General features: G+C 49.6%; 1 protein-coding gene across 7 annotated transcripts in view; it reads left to right on the top strand.

Moving 5' to 3' along the window:
* Positions 1 to 18,379, top strand: part of RGS3 (regulator of G protein signaling 3) — a 135,400-nt gene that overhangs the window by 56,846 nt on the left and 60,175 nt on the right. For all 7 annotated transcript variants that reach the window (XM_033237726.1, XM_033237724.1, XM_033237725.1 and 4 more), the window contains 2 exons: positions 5,387 to 5,498; positions 11,946 to 11,989. In XM_033237726.1, coding sequence (XP_033093617.1) covers positions 5,387 to 5,498; positions 11,946 to 11,989 — 156 coding nt within the window. The remainder of the gene's footprint in view (positions 1 to 5,386; positions 5,499 to 11,945; positions 11,990 to 18,379) is intronic.

Here is an 18,379-nt window from a genome sequence, read left to right as displayed (position 1 = left end):
GTCTCTTTCTGAGTATCTTAGAAGTGTGCACTCTCAGGGTAGGGGAGACCTGAAAAGGACCCCTCCACTCTCCCTAGCAAAGGCTACAGCTTTTTCTTGTACATCTCCTTTCAAAGCTGTTGAATCCTTCTTTGATGGTTAGAAAGTTTCCCCAGCCCCCTCGGGAGTCTGAGGCAGGAGAATGGCGTGAACCCGGGAGGCGGAGCTTGCAGTGAGCTGAGATCCGGCCACTGCACTCCAGCCTGGGCGACAGAGCGAGACTCCGTCTCAAAAAGAAAAAGAAAGTTTCCCCAGCCCCTAAAGACACCCCATTGTTTACCCCACCTTCCTCTCAGGAGCAGAAGAGATGGCAATTTACCCTGGTTGTGGGGGGTAACTTTGGTGGTGGGAAGAGTAAAGCTATTAGCCGAAGTGAATTTTTAGACCAGCATCAGTTTACCCAAGTTTTCTGGGCCTGTATTAGCCCAAATCCCACATCCTCTTCTGAGAGACGAGTCTATGATTTTGCCTGGGTTCTAGCTCTCCCAGCAGGGTGCTGACATGGGAGCTGTGCCACCCTTCTGGGAGCTGGCCTGGGATGCTTTTCTCTAATTGGGAGAACTTCATTCATCCACACAACCCCGGAGCTGGCCAGTTCAGTCTCTGAGCTTAAAACTACTTGGGTATAGAAGTTGGAGCCCTGGGCTCTGCCCTGGCTACCTGGGGCCGTGGGGTGAGGGTAGCAGAGTCTTTGCAGATCAGGTCCCAGTGTAGAGCTGCCTTGGCTGAGTTGAGTGGCAGCTTGGGGTAGTGGAAAGATCAGGAAACTTGGAGACAGGAAGTCTATATCGAGACCCAGCTCTGCTTCTGGCTTACATGTGATTTCTTCCTTCTTCCTCAGTCTTCCCATCTGAGCAGCAGCAGCAGTATGTGTGTATTTGAGGCAGTAAGGGCAGGGTCAGAGGTTGGTCTCTAAGGACCCTTTAAACCTCAGCCTTCTGGGACACTATGTGTGACTGTGGCCGAAGCGGGAGGTTGGTTTGTTTTTTAAGTAAGCAGACTGGACTGGAACTCATCTATTCCAAATGCACATTATCTTTTTCAAGGGAGTGCCCTGGGGGGCTGCATGCTCCCTTCCACCGCTCGCTATTGTCTACTGTGTCTGGACCTCCTCTTCTCCGAACCTCTTCTTGGGAACTTTGCAAACTTTAGGAACTTAAAAATCTTTGCATATCTTCTGAATTGTCTCAGTGGGAGTAAAACTTCATCTGTTGGGAGGGATTTAAGTTTTAGGGATGAGAAGTCACTTAGAGCTACGTTTAGTGAGTGAGAGTGTAGTGGAGCTAAGTCAGGCATCCAAGCATCAGAAATTGAGGTGTGGCCATAAATTCACCAGACTCACAAGAAGCCAGTTAGAAATGGCAGCCACCCTGAAATGTATACATAAGTCTAAATTCACTCTTCTGTTTGTGCACTTACCCTTGAATCTGCAAACACTGAGCACTTACTGTGTATCCTCATTGTGTATGCATTTTACATACTTGACCCCAATTAGCTCTTGCAGCACCCCCATGAGAGGCACGATTGTCCCCACTCTGTAGTTGAGGCAACTGAGGCTCCAGTGAGATTCACCGTGACCCAAGAGTCTCCAAGCTGGTAAGGAATGGAGCTGGGATTAGCACTCGGGTCTTTCTGGCTCAGCGATGCTTTCCATGACCCCACACTGCTTCTGGCATGTCTGCATAAAGACAAACTAAGGAACACAAGCTGAAGCCAGAGCCTTGTGACAGTTGCAATTCGTCCAGAAGCCCTGCTTTATAGATCTCTGGAATCTTAGAACCAAGAGACTCCTTTCCCTTTGCCTTAAAGATTGAAGGAAGCAATTTGAAGACAAGTAAAATAAATATTAATATATTCCTTTTTCTTGAAGTATGATAGCAACCAAACATGTAGATCTGGGCACGCTGTCATGCTACTCACACCAAAAAAAAAAAAAAAATTCGAAGGGATTTGGATAAATTCATAAAATCTCAGCGTTGGTTAGGCTTTCAGGAGTCATCCATTCTAATTGCTTCCCTGTAACTTTCCAGTTAAATGGTTTTCTGATTGGTGCTTGAATCTTCTAGGGCAGCCATTAGAGCAGTGGTTTTGTTACTGGAGAGGGCTAAATTGTACAGCATTCTTCCTTACACTCAACAGAAATCTTTATTTGTGGAATGTTCCTCCTTGGTTCTTTGTACCATCACTTCTCTGGGCATGCTCAAGTTTGCTAACATCTGTGAGCTGATCCCGTCCCACACCATGACCTACCCTCATCACACCCCCTTCCAGAAGTAATAGACTTGATTAACGTGCCCTGAGGTCTATCACCCTGTGCCAGGTCCTGGGAATACCATGAAGCACAAGACAGACACACCCTCCCTTTACACACTGACTCATGGAGTTTAGCATTAACTAAGGCACCAATGTGTTTTCAGTAAACCCTGCTCTTAGGTCAGATTCCCAAGAAGAAGCTTGATTAGGGCCACTTGGGAGAAGCCACCCTCCAAGTGGTAAGGACCCCCTTACCAAGTGGTCCCTCAACTCTGACCCTTTGGAAAATCAGATGTGTCCTTGGAGCAAGTGTGGGAAAGACACCGGGTGACCCCTGTGGCCTGCTGCGGAACGCAACAGGTGATTGGGCCATGGAGATGGTCATCACTCTCCCATGGACTGCCATGGCCCCTGCTGGTGCCGGTGAGATGGGGGAGTCTACATGCCCTCCCTGGTGCGCTTGCCCCTCTGCTCTGCCTCTAGCTGTGTGCCAGTTCTGGCCTTTCCCTGACCCAACCTTTGGGCAATTTTTCATTTATGTCTTAATCACTTCCTGTCTAGACCATATTCTCAGCCCTGGGAATCTGAGCCAGAGTGGTGGCCTGGGCCTTTTCTCACCTTGCTCATGGTTCTTCCCCAGTTGCTGGTGGCTCCTCCCACTTGCCCTACTTCCACCCCTCTCTGGGCCTGGGCTGTTTTTATTTTTTTATTTTATTTTTTATTTTTTATTTTTTTAACTTTCTAGGCTCCTGACAGATTGTTGGCTCTAGCCCTTGCCCTGCCAGCCTCCCTGTGGGTCTGGAGGTGACTACCAGATTTCCCTTGAGTCAGGGAAGACACGTTTTGTGGGACTCTGAGGGTTTGCCTTGTGTTTCTGGCTAGTTTGGAGCCTTCTTTCCATTGCTCAGACTTTGAAGTCTTCTCAGACAACCAATTCCTTGACTCCTTCTGAGCTCTTGGGTCCTTTTCTTCCCCTCTTTTCTTAATATTATTATTATTATAATTTATTATTTTTGCCTCATTTGCTCCTCCTGTTTGGTCTCTGGATTCTTTCACATTCAGGAACTGAACAGCTGTAGGCACATTGCTACCTCTCTGTATAGTGAGAGCTTTAGGTCAGCCATATCTGGGTAATGGTCCCTGGCTGTGTGGCCATGGACAGGTCACTTAACCTCTCTGATCTCTAGGGTCCTCGTCTGTAAATGAGGGCAGTGGTGTTATTTACAAATGAGGATCCACTGAGCAGAAAGTAAGCGTTCAACACATGAAGGCTTCTCTTGGGCTGCATTGAGACAGGGCTGTGGTGGGAAGGGTTAGGGTCATCACCAGGATGCCTTATAGCCCAGGGTTCTGGAGTCTTCATGTTTGGGCTCCATCGGAGAAGCCAAAGCCCCTGAGAGCTCCTTCAGGGACATCTCCCTGTTGTCTCTGCAGCCCGGATTTCCTCAAGCCTCTGTATTTGTGCTACACTCAAGAAGCCAAGCCATCTTTTAATATATATTCTATATCTTTAAATTATAAAAGTAACAGTGATTGCAAATATAATACACATTAAATCAAAATGTATCAATTAAAATCCCACTCCCTGGAGTGAGGAGTGTGGTATCTTAGCTATTTTAAAAAGGTATAATTATGAGAAATGTATCATTTTGTTTTACAAAATTGGACTCTGTGCTAGGTATTTTTGCACATTGCACTATTTTGATTTATGATAGACAGATTTCTATTTCTGCCCACATAGCTAGCTGTACTTAATTTTTTAATAGTTGCATACAATTCTGCCATATGAAGGTAGCATAATTCATTTTATTCATCTTCTCTTGATGAATGTTTGTCATTTTCTTTTCTTAAATTACAAAAATGCTGCTGAGAACATCCTTGTATGTTCATATTGATACCTCCTTGTAAGTGTTTCTGTAGGATAGAGTCTCAGAAATGGGGCTGTGGGGTCATTTTTAACAGGTTGATAGCTGAATGTTAACCTGTTGGCTTTGTAAATGTCACCAACAGTGCAACACACACTCATGGTACCCTTCAGTGCATGCCAGGCCCTTCTGGCTGGTTCTTCTTCAGAAGAGACACGGTGTCAGGTGTTTGATACCTCAAAGGGAAGTTCACATAATTAATAACATTTTGTTTTGTTTGGAGAATCTAAAATTGGATTTTATTGCTTTTGACGAAGGTCCACTGCAGGATTTGCAAAACAAAGAACAGTGTAATCTTTAGTGGCATTAGAGGATCAAGTGGATTTTCTTAGCATAAAAATATGCTGAGCGTGCCTGTTGGTTTACCTATAAAGTCTAAGAATAGCCTCTGCCTTTATTTTTGGAGCAGCTGATGCATAAAAGAGATAAAAGTGATGTGCATGTCTGTACTAGAGTGTGAGTAACTGGCTGTTTCTTGAACTGATTTCTCATTAATGCAATTAAACTTATCTGCAAGGAATTTGGTAATATTAGCTCACATTGTGTGGCGCTTTACTCAGTCTGCAAAGAGCTTGTGGAAGGAGCTTGTAAGAACGCCGGGCAGGGACTCTTCTCCCTGTTTGGACTGTTGAGAAAACTGAAGGGGTTAGGGAGTTTAAACCAATTTTTTTGTGGCTAGTTAGTGGCAGAGCTGGGATAGGAGTCTCCCGATTTCTGACTCTCAAGTCCAGTGCTCTTTCAGCCAGACACTTACAGCAGAATAAAAGCAAATATGGAAAATCCTACAGCTTAAGGGTGGCTCCAAGCCCCAGGTGCTGGGCTGGAGACTCCGGGAGCATTTGGTGAGAGAGGTAGGCCTAGGGGATCAGGCTGTGAAGAGGCTTGCAGAGACCAGCTGCCATGAGGGCCGCTTTCCCCCTTCTGTTTGCTTTTTTCCTACTTTGAGGAGTAGAAGTATAGGAAACTGGAGGGTGATGGGGCCATCTTGACTGCAGGTCAGGTCTGCCCTTGGCTGAGGCTGTACTGAGCACTGCTCCTGGTTCTGTGTGAGATGATGAAGATGTGTTACCTGGGGAGGCTGTGGCTCCCCACCTTCTCAGGGAGGTAGTGGCTCCCAGCCTCCAGGGGACAGCAAAGTAGCCAGTTCTGTTTGCTCTCTGTCAACCCAGGTGACACTGTTTGCCTATTCGGACCTGCTGCTCTTCACCAAGGAGGACGAGCCTGGCCGCTGCGACGTCCTGAGGAACCCTCTCTACCTCCACAGTGTGAAGCTGCAGGAAGGTAAGCAGATGCTCTAGGTGGCCGGAGCCCCTCTCAACTTGCCCCAGTCCCTCTGGGCAGCCCTCTGGGCCCTGGCTGCCAGTCATCCACAGGGCACTGGAGTGTGTGCTGCTGGGCTCTGTCCATGGGCTGGTAGGTCTCAGACACTGGCATTTCTTCCAGGCTGGTAAGCCTTCTGATATACCTGAGCTTTTCAGGGAAGTTTCTATTCTAGAGACTTTCCAGGAAAGCTATGGAGTGGGGTAGGAGGAGCTTTGGATTCAGACAGACCTGTGTTCAAATCTTGGCGCTGTCCCTCCATACCAGGATGACTGTGGGCACTTTCCTCAGCCTCTCTGAGCCTGTTTCCTCCTGCGTAAATAGGGAGAAAAATAGTCACTCACAAGGTTGCTGTGAAGATTAAGCTAGGTCATAAATGCAAAGTGCCTGGCCCATAACAGGTGCCCAATAAATACTTGTTGCCACCCACTCACCCTACAGATCTGTGGACAGAGACTGCAACTTGGCCCTACCCAGCTACATGGCCCTGCAGAGCCCAAGCTGCTGGGCCTCAGGCGCATGTGGGAGCATGGAGGGAATTTCTAACCCAAACTTTCCACCATGCCCTCCACTCGTGGGAGGGGAAGCCAGCTGGGAGTATCTGTCGGTGGTTTGGTTTGGCGCCTGAGGTCTCCGCTGAGAGGGGCTCGGTTTCCTCTCCCAGATCATGAAAACAACAGACCTGTTTGAGGATGAGTGACAGGGGCAGAGAGGAAAATATTACCCAGTGAAAGAATTCTGTTTTGGCGGGGTTTGCTCCGGGAAAGCTTCCTGGCTGTTTGCAAACTGTCCTGTGTGCTCAGTGCCTGAGTATTCCTCCTCCTCGGAAACCCATTCAGTGTGAGAACCTCCACTCTCACTTCCCCACAGGAAGCCACTGACAACTTCTCCATCTCGGGCTCTGGCTTTTCCCCTGCCCATGGAAGGGAAAAGCAAGTCACCTCACTGGGTCAGCTCCTCCCTCCGGGCGGGCTCAGCTTGACCACGGGGCAGTGGGAATGAGCTGCCTGAGCAACCCAGTTCCAGCACTGGCGTTCCCAGAGTTCCCCATGCCTGCTGGAGGCAAGCAGGTGGGAGCTCCAGTGGCTTCTGTTCCTGAGCTTCCCTGCCATCCTCTCCATACCCCCCAGCCCCTCTCTGGCTTCATCACACCCAGCTTCCCATATGCCCATTCTACCTGTCACTCCAGCCTGGCTGCAGTGTGCATATTCACACATGCACTCACACTGAGTCCTTTCTTCTCTGCTTCCCCCTCCCTGCCCCCAGCCCAGACAGTCTAGGACCCTGTCACATTTGAGGGAGGAGCACTGGATGGGGCAGGGCTCAGTAATATGCCCTGGTTGGTATAAGTGGTACCCTCACTCTGTTGTGCACATTACAAGGCTGAGGCCATAACCCAGGACCCTGGTTTGCTCAGCTTCCTGCGAGAAGGAGGGAGGGAAGAGAGGCTCACATTGGCTGTAATTTGGGTGGACGTGGAGGTTGTGGGAAGAAGGCAGTAGAGGAGCCGAGGGCAGTGACTGGGAGTCTGGGGTCTGGGTGTGGTGCTGCTGTGCTGTGCTGTGTGGCTTCAGCTGGCCCTTTCCCTTTGCCAGGCTTCAGTTTCTCTGACTGGGAACTAAGGGTGGGGCCAGCGCTTTGTGTCCCTCCCAGCTCTGACACCCCCACACAGAACCCCAGAGCTTGCTGTGAGCAGCTGGACCATGCCTATACTATCCTGTCTCTACCCCTCTGGGGGCTGGATGGGGAATTGGTTGGGATCTCCCCTTCTGGAGGCCCCAGGCCCAAGACTTGAAGCTAGGGGTGGGGTGTGCTCCATCCTCCACTGGGTGTTGGTCAAGGCAGGTGGTATGGGGACTTGGGGTGTCACAGAGAGTCTCTCCAGGTGCTGAGCTATGTTTGAGCCGCAGCCTTGTGCAAGCCTGGCACTGTGGCTTCCTCTCCCTGCAGAGGGAGTGCGAGCTGCACAAGGGCTGAGGATGGCCAAGGCAGCACTTCTCAGGAGAGACCACCATGGCCAGAAGAGCCCCTTGGGTTGGCGTGGGAGAGGGGCATGTGTGTGTGCGTGCATGTGTCTGCCTGCCCTGGATTTTTTGGACAGATGGTTTGGGGCCGAACTCCAGGGAGCCTGAGAGCTGCTGAGAGGATGGAAATGGCTCCGTTTATAGGTGCACAATCCAACGCTTAGATTTCTTTCCAGGGCCGGGCGCGGTGGCTCAAGCCTGTAATCCCAGCACTTTGGGAGGCCGAGACGGGCGGATCACGAGGTCAGGAGATCGAGACCATCCTGGCTAACACAGTGAAACCCCGTCTCTACTAAAAATACAAAAACTAGCCGGGCGAGGTGGCGGGCGCCTGTAGTCCCAGCTACTCGGGAGGCTGAGGCAGGAGAATGGCGGAAACCCGGGAGGCGGAGCTTGCAGTGAGCTGAGATCCGGCCACTGCACTCCAGTCCGGGCGACAGAGCGAGACTCCGCCTCAAAAAAAAAAAAAAAAAAAAAAAAAGATTTCTTTCCAGGCACTGATGGAGCCCTTGCCTTCCGCCAGCTGCCCCCACTCCCCTGAGATAGGCTTGTGGGTCCAGAGGCTCATGGAAGTTTAGTGACCCCTTCTCCTGCAGTCCAAATTGGAGCCACAGGACCCAATGTTCTGAGTCTTAGCGTCCAATTTCCTGCCTGCCTCCCCTGTGCCCCAAGAGACCTGCTGCAGCAGCAAGGGCCTGAGGCTTTTAAGGGATGCATTTGGGACCTCAGCTGGAGCCTCTGTGGGCAGAATGGTCTCTGATTAATATTGCTCATGACTCCTAGGTTTCTTATTTGTCTCTTTCAAATCACCATGTATGCAGAATTCAATTTGGGGCAAAGAAGATGGCAAACAAGGAATGCACCCAACCTTTCTGGTTGGCTGGGGCTGGCAAGGGCTGCTCCCTGGCCGGGGAGAAGCAGCCCCACACTAGGGACCAAGGTCTGCCTGTGTAACTTGTCTGAAGGGTCCTTAGCTCCATTGGCCAAGCATACTCCCAGGGCCTAGCCTGGGGCGTGGAACACTGTGTGTGCCTGATCAATGTTTGTTGCGTGAATGAATGACTAAAAGAGCAGAAGTGTTGCCTCAGTTGGGGAGCTGGGGGTGCACCTCTCCCCCAGGGCTCCTGGGTGGTAGTCACTTAAATCTTGTCGGCCCCCGTCCTGCCCAGCCTTCCCCAGGCTTCAGCAGGGCCGAATGGCAGTGTAATGGGAACAGGCGGAGAGCTGGCGCTAACAATTGGGACATCTCCGGTCAGCCGGGGCCCATTGTGGTCTCTTCCTGCCTCTGCCGCCCTGCTGCCTTTGCTACTCTTTGTGTTGCTGCCTCCCAGGCGGCGAGTGTCACGCCCATAGTGTGTCTTTCTGGCCTGTTCTGGTGTCTCAGAAGTGGCCTGGAAATGTTCTGCTGCTTCTTGGGCTCTCCATTCACCTTGGAGCCAGGTAGGCAGTTGCAGAAAGTCAGTTACATTGGTCTCAGCTGCTGCAGTGTTTGGAGTTAACTCTTGGCTAGTCCCCATTTTCTGAGCACGTCCTCAGAGCCCACATCAGTGATAGCAGTGCTGGGGTGGTAGCAGTGGAAGGGACACATTGCCACCTCTGGGGCTCATAGCCTGGTGGAATGTAGATGAGTAACCCATGGAGGGGTAGAAATGTGACAAGGCAGGCAGTCCTCGCTTCAAAGCTCGGCTTTGCCACTTACTCACTGTATGTCCTATTCATGTTGTTCTCCCTCCATGGGCCTCAGTCTCTATATCTGGAGAATGGGGGCAATACCCACCCTGCTTGCCTCAGACAGTGAAGGGGGTTTGCTTCATTGTTGAATTTTGGATCGCAGACCAGGTGAGAGAGGGCTCTGGGAAAGTGATGGAGGGGTCAGACCTGAGCCAGGAAGCTATCTCTGGGGTCCACCCAGCCCATGATTGGGGATCCCTCCTGCATGGTCCATGTATTCCTTGAGGGAAGCAAGGCCCACTCTGGAACCCAATGGCTAATTGTTGAATTTCAAAATGGCCAAGGCAGTTGGACTGTTTAATGGAAAACCCAGATGTGTGCTGCCCTTCTCCTCCCTTCTAGCCCCCAGTTCTAATGTTCTAGGAGGGGCAGAATTTCTCTCCTGGGTCAGCCCCTTGCAGCCTGCTTTTCTACAGCTGCAGCTCCTCTCTGGCACCCTTGGCTTCTTCAGTTTGTTTTTCTTTTATGAGGCTCTGAACCATGCTGAGTGCTGCCCCCATTCCATCCTCCTCTCAAAGTGCTGCCAGCACAAGGCTGTGACGTGGAACAGATTTCAGGGAAAGTTTGCAGTAATGCAGGGAGGTTGGGGAAGGAGGCAAGGGTGTCACAGCATAGAAAAGTTGTCAAGGTGATCCATCCACCATTCCCTGCCATAGGGAATATGTCTCAGGGAGTATTCCCCTAACCTCAGCCTCCTGTTTCCCTGAAGCTGTCATCTCCTGGGCTTTCCTCTTCCTTCTAGAACCTTCTTTTTTCTCGCTGCCAGCTTCTAACCCCCAAATTTCTGTTATTTTCTTACATAGATCTTTTTGACTCTTACTTGGCACTAGAATTTGCTTCTGGAAAGCCAAAGAAATGTCCCAGTGTGTTCTCTTAAACAAAAGAAACCACCTCCTCTTGTCTCTACCCTCAGCAACACAAGGAACCAGCAGAAGCTTTGAAATTACAGTTTTCTTAAACATGATGGACTTCTTAGGCAAGACTCCCTCTCTCCCCAGCCCATCACTAGGTGGGAAGAAGTAGAAAGACTTATTCTCCCTAAGTCTGAAGTGAACCCTCATTTACTTATGGGAGATTTTAAAATCTGGCTCTGGCTGGCAGCCCCTGACCCTCGGGATAGCTTTGTCTCAGAACTGCCCATATACCTTGCTTCAAGGGGCCCTGGACTTCACCCACACCAGGGCCCTTATTCACAGCTTTTCTTAGGAATTGACTTGACCCACAGTCTCTATTTTTATCTTGCTGTCTTCTCTTTGCAACTAATTTTGGTGTCTTTGACAATTTCGTTACTTCAAGTATGTGTTAAGGGTTCTACCTTGAGCTCAGCACTGGTCTGGTGCCTTGAGAGGACAGAGGAGCTGGATAGGGCCTATGTGGTGGGCATTTGAGGTGGGGTGTGTAGTGGTGGGAGTGTGGGCACTGGATCTAGCCTACCTGGGTCTAAATCTTGATTCTCTCTCTTACTCCTGGGCAAGTTACTCAATTCATCTGTGCCTCAGTTTTCTCAAGAGTCTTGAGTGAAAAGAGCCCTGCCTACCAGGGGTTGTTGTGAGGGTCAAGCATATCCATGGGAAGCATAGGGAACAGTGGTTGGCATGGAGCACTGTGGTGCGCCAGGGTCCTATCCCTTTAAGCATTTACTGTTTTACGTGCTTGTGGTTGCTTCCCTCAACAATGACAGTTTGCCCAACGAGGCCCATTGCACAGGGAGAACCATCCCGGGCCCATGCCCAGACAAGTGCCCTAAGCGGGAGTGCTGCCAGGCCCTGAAGAGTGGCTGCAGTGGGCAGGGCCGGTGTCCTGGAGGAAGGGAACAGTCTGCTTCTCTGCACTTGCTCTTCCTTGAACACAATTTGTGCTTCTCTTGGAATGTCCTTTCTTCTCACCTTGAGTCCAAACTCAACAGGACCCTCCTTCAGGAAGCTTTTCCCAGAATCTGAGTGTTATCTCCTGGTCCTCCTGCTTCTGAAGCGCTCTGAGCAATCACCTTTCCCCGGGGTTGACACTGGACCTTAGCTCCTCTGCTGAAGGAGGGAGTTGCTGACAGCCCTCCCAGATGCCTCCCAGGTAGAGAAGAGCTAGTGAATGGTTGCGACTGGGATCCTGGACCAGGGGTTAGAAGTCTCTAGGAAAACACACAGAGAGGTGAAGCCTGGGCCTGGAAGCCATCTCTGGGCTCCACCCAGTCTATGACTGCACAGCCCACCATTCCTTGGTGGAAAACAAGCCTCCCTATTGAATTTCAAAATGGCAAAGGCAGTTGGAGCATTTAAAGGAAAATCCAGATGTGTGCTGCCTCCAGGTCTCTCACTGCAGAAATCATGGAAGGGAGGAGGCCTCCTGGGATGGATGAGGGCTCCCTCCCTGTACCTCATGCCCAGAGGGTGCTCCTGGCTACCTCTCCTAGGGAGGAGGTTTCAGCATTCCTTGGGCCAGGCTGACCCGCAGGCAAATGCCTTAGAGCTGTACATTACCCTGGTTAGTTACTTAGCCAGTTTTCCTCCAGAGACTTCCCTGCCTCCCATGCCTGCCTCTCTTTTCCCAGGAGGTGCCACACACAGCCTTCTGAGCAAGACAGCTGACTGTGCTGGAGCAAACTACTGAGGCTCTTTAGCCAGTTCTAATGCAAATCTTACTTTTTGTTCCCTCAAAGGTTCTTCAGAAGACCTGAAATTCTGCGTGCTCTATCTAGCAGAGGTGAGTCCTTTCCTCTGGATTTGAGGAGAGAGATCTTCGACCTGGTGCTTGAGGGGAGACACTGGGCTGGGATCTAGACCAGTGTTCTAATGCCAGCCTCCACACCCACTCAGGCCAAAGTCCTGGGCAAGGCCAGAGTAGCAGTTTTTTTGCTAGGTAGAATGGGACTAGCCGTTCCTGCCCCATGCCTCTCTCACCTCTGTGTTAAAGAGCAGTGGAAAGGAAAGTGCTTAGAACAGACCCTTGAGGTTTTCTGTGCAGGACCTCCTGAACTGCAGGAATCTCAGTGGGGGTGTGGCTGGGCAGCTGTGCATCACCCTGTTTACTGGTTAATAGCCCTTCCTCTAGAGATCGCCCTGATTCTTGCACCTGCCTCTTGCTTCCATGTTGCCCAGGGAGTACCAGCCACGACCCTCATACGGGGTCTTGTCAGTGTTTCAAAAGGTCTGAAGGTATTTGTACCTTTATCTGGGCCACATAATACAGGCTAAAGCAAACATCACGTGTCTGGGTTTCAGTCTGGAATGATACCCACTCAGTGTGGTTGAGATTCCTGGTTATCTCAGTCTGATCAGAAGCTTAGATAGGCAGTGCTGTGCCTTTGCTGAGCAACATCTGGCAAGTAACTTATTACTTGATATGGCTTGGTAGATAAAATATCATTCAAGCTGAGGTTTCACTCAAGAGATCCTTGAAGATGAAAAAATGGACAGCCACTGAGCTATACAAATACTTTTCAATTTTCAGTGAATTTTCTGTTCACCGCAGGGCAGTGTCTGTTCCAAGCAAGGATGCATTAGACACATTCCTGCCCTCTGCCTTTGCTTGTTTGTCTCATGCAACAGTCCAGGGAACCTATTTTATGGGAGGTGGGACATGGTCTGTATTGGCTGGCCAAGAGGAACACACCCTTTTGAGAAGGAATTGTACACAGTTTGTGATTGAAAACCATTCCTTCTGTTTCTAGCTAAGAAGTGCAAGGCCAAGAGAGAGTCTTTGAACAGCCCCCTGGAGGAGAAGACAGTTGATGCGAAGTTAGCTTTAGCGGAGGGCAGAGAGTTGCAAAGAGGCAGTGGACATTGCTGCGGCTCAGCTGGGGAACTGGGCTGCCTGAAATGCAGACCTGAGGACCAAGAGGGCGTTGGATGTCCTCCCCTGTGTCAGCCACATTCCCCTTGGGGTACAGGAAGTGGCTGGTGGAATCACTTCAGTGCTGGAGGGTGTTTAGTTCCACAGAGCCAAGCAAGCAGAGAGGAGAAGCCATGACCAGGCTAGGCTCCTCCTCCAGCCTCACCACACTGGGTTCTGATTCTCCGGGACAGTCCCTGAAAGGAGGCTCCAGGTTCTTTAATGCCAATAGAGCTTCCTGCCAGGTTGGGTTAGTTTTTCCCAGAGAAAAGGACTTCTGCTGTATTGTTTCCTGGGATCTGTGATCTCCCAGCTTCCAGAGATTGTGAAGGGATATTGATTTGGGGCTTTTTGTTTCAGTAAAGTGCCAGGTGATCTGATCCCCAGGGGCTGTGGGATTGAGCTTACAGGCAGCTAGAAGCCTCTCCCTTCTCTTAGTGGGTTGCTATTTGGGAGAAGCACATCTGTAATTCAGGGAAGACAAGATGCCTGTTTGCTCTGTAGCCTGGGCCACTCTTAACATGGGTGGTTTTGGATCCTATCAAGAGCCTGAAACTCAGATCTTAGTTGGAACTTCTGAAAAGTGATTTCTCTTCATTGCCTGACATGCAGGTGGCACCCAGAGAAGAAAAAGAGAATCAGGATTTGGAGACATTTTTTGACTCTGCATTGAGAAATGCCCAATTGCCTGGGTGGTGGCAGCTCTGATTGTTCTCTAGCTGCAAGGTCCTGGGTGGTGTTATCCTAAAGTAGTCCTGGGCTCTGGGTCTCTATTGCCCGGACAGATGTGTTTCTCAGTTCCTACAAATCCACTGGACAGATGCAGCCCACAATTGGCTTCAGAACACAGGGGGCTCTGAAGTCAGTTGGGTCCATGGGCGCATTGTTCGGGGACTGTTCTCTAACCTAGAATCTGATGTTGGCTCCATTAATTTAAGAGTTTTGGAGTTAGGAAGACCTAGATTTGAATCTTGGCTCTTCCATTTTCTGAGTGATCTGGGGCAAGTTACAAACTCATCTCTGAAATGGGGCTGATGAGGCCTACCCTGCAGGGTTGTGGTAATGATTAAATGAGATTCAGTAAGACTTGCATCCAAAGCACTTAGCACAGAGCCTGGCACACAATGAGGGCTCAGTAAATGGTAGCTACTGTTATTGTCAGTTTCAAAGTAAGGGGAAGGGCTTTTCATATTCATTTACTCTCCATTAGAGAAATCGCAAATGATTTATTGGTCTTTTAAAAAGAAAGCTAAGAGGAATAGCTCATATTCTTTGTAATGTGCATATACAGTTATACAAATATGGTAAGATCACAGGCTCTGGAGGAGGCAGAAGACAAACAGTGAATCTCTCCTCTCCCGAGACCTCCTGGGGCCAGTGACATAACCTCTTTGAGCCTTAGTTTTCTCATGTGAAAAATGGTAGCAGCTGCTTTCCTTCCTACCTATGTTATAGGGTCATTAGGAGAACTGAATTAAATGACAGAATTTTTATCAAAGCAAATGAACCAACTTAATATATGGCTGAAGAGGTTTTGGTTTTTACAAAGATACAGTTAATTCAGGAGCAAGGAGGTAAGGCAAGAGGGGATTTTAAAGAGGCCAAGAGGAGGTGGGTGTCTGGTTGAATTTCAGGATGCCCGTGTTTAAATACACAGGTCTGTGCCCAGTGCTGCTGGGCCAGGGCCAGTGGATCTGAAAGGTCTGTGCTTGGCTGACCACCCCATAGTCAGGGGGCACTGTCTGAGTGAGTTACGTGAAGAGGCCTTCAGGGCAGCTTATGGCCTTGACCCCAGAGCCTGGTATTGAGGGCACAGTGCGCATCAGTGTTGAGACCGACAAGTTGGATCACACCCTGCATTAAAAGAGATGGGTTACTTGTGAGGGAAGCCAGGAAGGTAATGAGTGTCCCCAATTAGACAGATTTAGGCAGATGGGAATTCAGCGTCCCTGGAGGGTGCTGGCTTAGTGCTGTCTCTCTTGGCCTGGCCAAGAGAGAGAGACCAAAGCTTAGGTCTCCCAAAAATGTTTGCCCGTCTAAGCCAGCCAGCTCTGCCCCCTGCCTTGGAAGCCTTCTGGGTCCTCTAGTATTAGAGCTTCAAGCTCTGAGAGCCAGAGACCCAGCCCTACACTCTGCTGTTGAGACAGGCAATATGGTCACTATCTCAGGTGAAGAAATATGGCTTTCCAAAGGAGATTCCCATGGTGCGGGGCAGTGAAGGGTGGTTCTTGTGGTGTCAGTAAAACGGGCATAATCATGGCTGTTACCTTGCAAAGTTGTTGGAAGAAGTGTCAAGGTATCACGGGTAAGTGTCTTAGCACTGTGCAGGGCATGGGATTTGAGGGGGCTGCCTCTGTGTTGAAGGTAGGTGGCTCTCATTGTGAGAGGCCCTCCCAGCATGGGGGGAACTTTTTCATACTTTTGTAGGGAGGGGGACCCCATCCTGGAGCTTAGAGCAGTGGACAGTTATACAAAAAGCTGCCAGCGAACTCTGCAGCTGCTCTGAGACCCAGCCACCTACAGAATTTCTCCTGGAGGCTTTGCATTCTTGTTGCCTCTTGGTCTAGTCTGCAAGGGGGAACATTCCTGCCAGCCACAGATGTGGCAGCCTGACCAGGTGATGAGACCTCCCCAGGTGTTGGAGATGAGATCCCAGCATGTGGTTCTCCAAGGCTTTGAGCTGCAGCTCTGCTCCTCATTGGTGATGAGACTCAGGGAGGTCCTTAGCTGCTCTGAACCTTGGCCATTCCCTTCCATAAAATGGGGACAACAATCCATACCATCCCTGCCTTTCACTGCATTGCCAAGATCAACATGAGATCATGGCTGGGAAAGTTCTTTTTCTTTTTTTTGAGACAGAGTCTCACTCTGTCACCCAGGCCGGAGTACAATGGTGCGATCTCAGCTCACTGCAACCTCTGCCTCCTGGGTTCGAGCGATTCTCCTGCCCCAGCCTCCTGAGTAGCTAGGATTACAGGTGCACACCACCACGCCTGGCTAATTTTTGTATTTTTAGTAGAGACAGGGTTTCACCATATTGGCCAGACTGGTCAAACTCCTGACCTCAGGTGATCCGCCTGCCTCGGCCTCTTAGAGTGCTGGGATTGCAGGTATGAGCCACCGCGCCCAGCTGGAAAGTTCTTTTTAAAATTGATAGTTAGACAAAAGGAATTATTACTAAGGCAGAATTCCTGCTTCAGAACAGAAAGCGAAGAGGACATGGAGGCTCAGAGAGATTAAGGAATGGGCTAAAGCCCACCCAGCTGGGTAAAAGCAGGACTAGGAGTCTCGGGCCAGGGCCAGGTTCATGGAGTGATGGCCTTTCCAAGCTGGAAGGGACCACAGTTCCTGCCTCACCCCCAACCTTTACATGGGAACACTGGAGACGGGGAGCAGAGGGCCTTCTGGTCAGCATCTGCCTCACCCGGCTTCTCCCTGGGAAATCTTGGGGTCTTCTGCTGGCCATATCTTTCCCCTGCCATGGGCTAGAGGGTTCTGGGCAGCGGAGGGAAGCTGTTAAGTGGAAGCTCCAGGAGTGCCTCAGCGCACCACCCAGTTCCCTGAAACTAGCGGGCAGGGCTTTCTTTCCTCTTTCCCCAGATGCTTTTAGGAAGATCAACTTCTGAGCACTTTTGGGCCTGAGAGGAATGGCTGGCACTCAGCGTGGGATGTGCCTCCACTCTGAAGGGTGGCATTCCTAAGGGTTGGGTTGGATGCAGGGTAGAAGAAGTCCCTAGATGCTATCATCTGATGCGATAGTCCACCCCAGCTCAAGACCTGCATTCGCTGTTTCTGGAACAGCTTCTCCCAAACATTGTTTTTGCTGGCCCCTTCTTACTGTTCATGCCTTAGCTTAGCTTGTGTATTGGCCTGTATAAAAGGCCTGTATAAGAGGCCTTTTCTGATCACCTCAAGTACGACCTCTCCCTTTATGACCTTGATGACATTTTCACAAGTTGTAATTACAGCTGTCCCTCAGTATCCACCAGGGATTTGTTCCAGGACCCCACAGATACCAAAGTCCAAAGATGTTCAAGTCCTTGATAAAAAATGGGGTAGTATTTACATATAACCTATACACATCCTTCCATGTACTTTAAATCATCTTTAGATTACTTATAATACCTAATACAATGTAAGTGCTATGTAAATAGTTGCTGAACTGTATTGTTTAGGGAATAATGGCAGGAAAAGGTATCTGTACATATTTAGTTCAGATGAATTTTTTTTTTTTTTTTTGAGACAAGGTCTGCTCTGTCACCCAGGCTGGAGTGCAGTGGCACAATCATTGCTCACTGTAGCCTCAAGCTCCTGGGCTTCAGCAATCCTCCCACCTCAGCCTCCCACGTAGCTGGGACTGCAAGCGCATACCACCACACCCAACTAATTTTTTTTTAAAAACTTTTGTAGAGGCTGGGTGTCACTGTGTTTCCCAGGCTTGTCTAGAACTCCTGAGCGCAAATGATCCCCCTGCCTTGGCCTCCCAGAATGCTGGTTTACGGATGGGAGCCACTGTGACCAGCCTAAAATATTTTTTCAAATATTTTTCATCCTCTGTTGGTGGAATCCATGGATGCAGAACCCATGGATAGGGAGGGCTATATATTATTTCTTTAATTGTTTATTTGTATAAATAATAAATATTATTGTGTTTGCCCCTAACCTGAGAGCCCATGCTTAGTCTGTCTCATTTACGTCTTTATTTCGAATGCCTAGGACTGTCCCTAAGATAAATGTCTCATTTATCTCTTTATTTCCAATGCCTAGGACTATCCCTGTCACAGAGCAGGTGCTCAATAAATAGTTATTTTATTTTATTTTATTTTCAAGGCTGAGTCTTGCTCCGTTACCCAGGCTGAGTCTGGCTTTGTCGCTCAGGCTGGGGTCCAGTGGTGCGATCCTGGCTTACTGCAACCTCTACCTGCCAGGTTCAAGTGAGTCTCCTGCCTCAGCCTCCTGAGTAGCTGGGATTACAGGCGTGTGCCACCATGCTGGCAAATTTTTGTATTTTTAGTAGAGATGAGGTTTCACCATGTTGGCCAGGCTGTTCTTGAACACCTGACCTCATGATCCGCCCACCTTGGCCTCCCAAAGTACTGGGATTACAGGCATGGGCCACTGTGCCCAGTCAATAAATAGTTATTAAACAAATGAATTGCTGAATAGTAATACTAGTGACTGTTTGTTGAGGCCTGATTGTTGTCCTCCTTGCTTGCCCTCCTAGTAGCTCTGAAAGCCAAGTGATGCCATTATATCCCCATT

The sequence above is a fragment of the Trachypithecus francoisi genome, unplaced genomic scaffold, assembly GCF_009764315.1.
Source record: "Trachypithecus francoisi isolate TF-2019V2 unplaced genomic scaffold, Tfra_2.0 Lachesis_group16, whole genome shotgun sequence".
NCBI classification, from domain to species: Eukaryota; Metazoa; Chordata; class Mammalia; order Primates; family Cercopithecidae; genus Trachypithecus; species Trachypithecus francoisi.
Note: the sequence above shows the minus strand (reverse complement) of the source record. Positions and strands in the feature narration are given on the sequence as shown.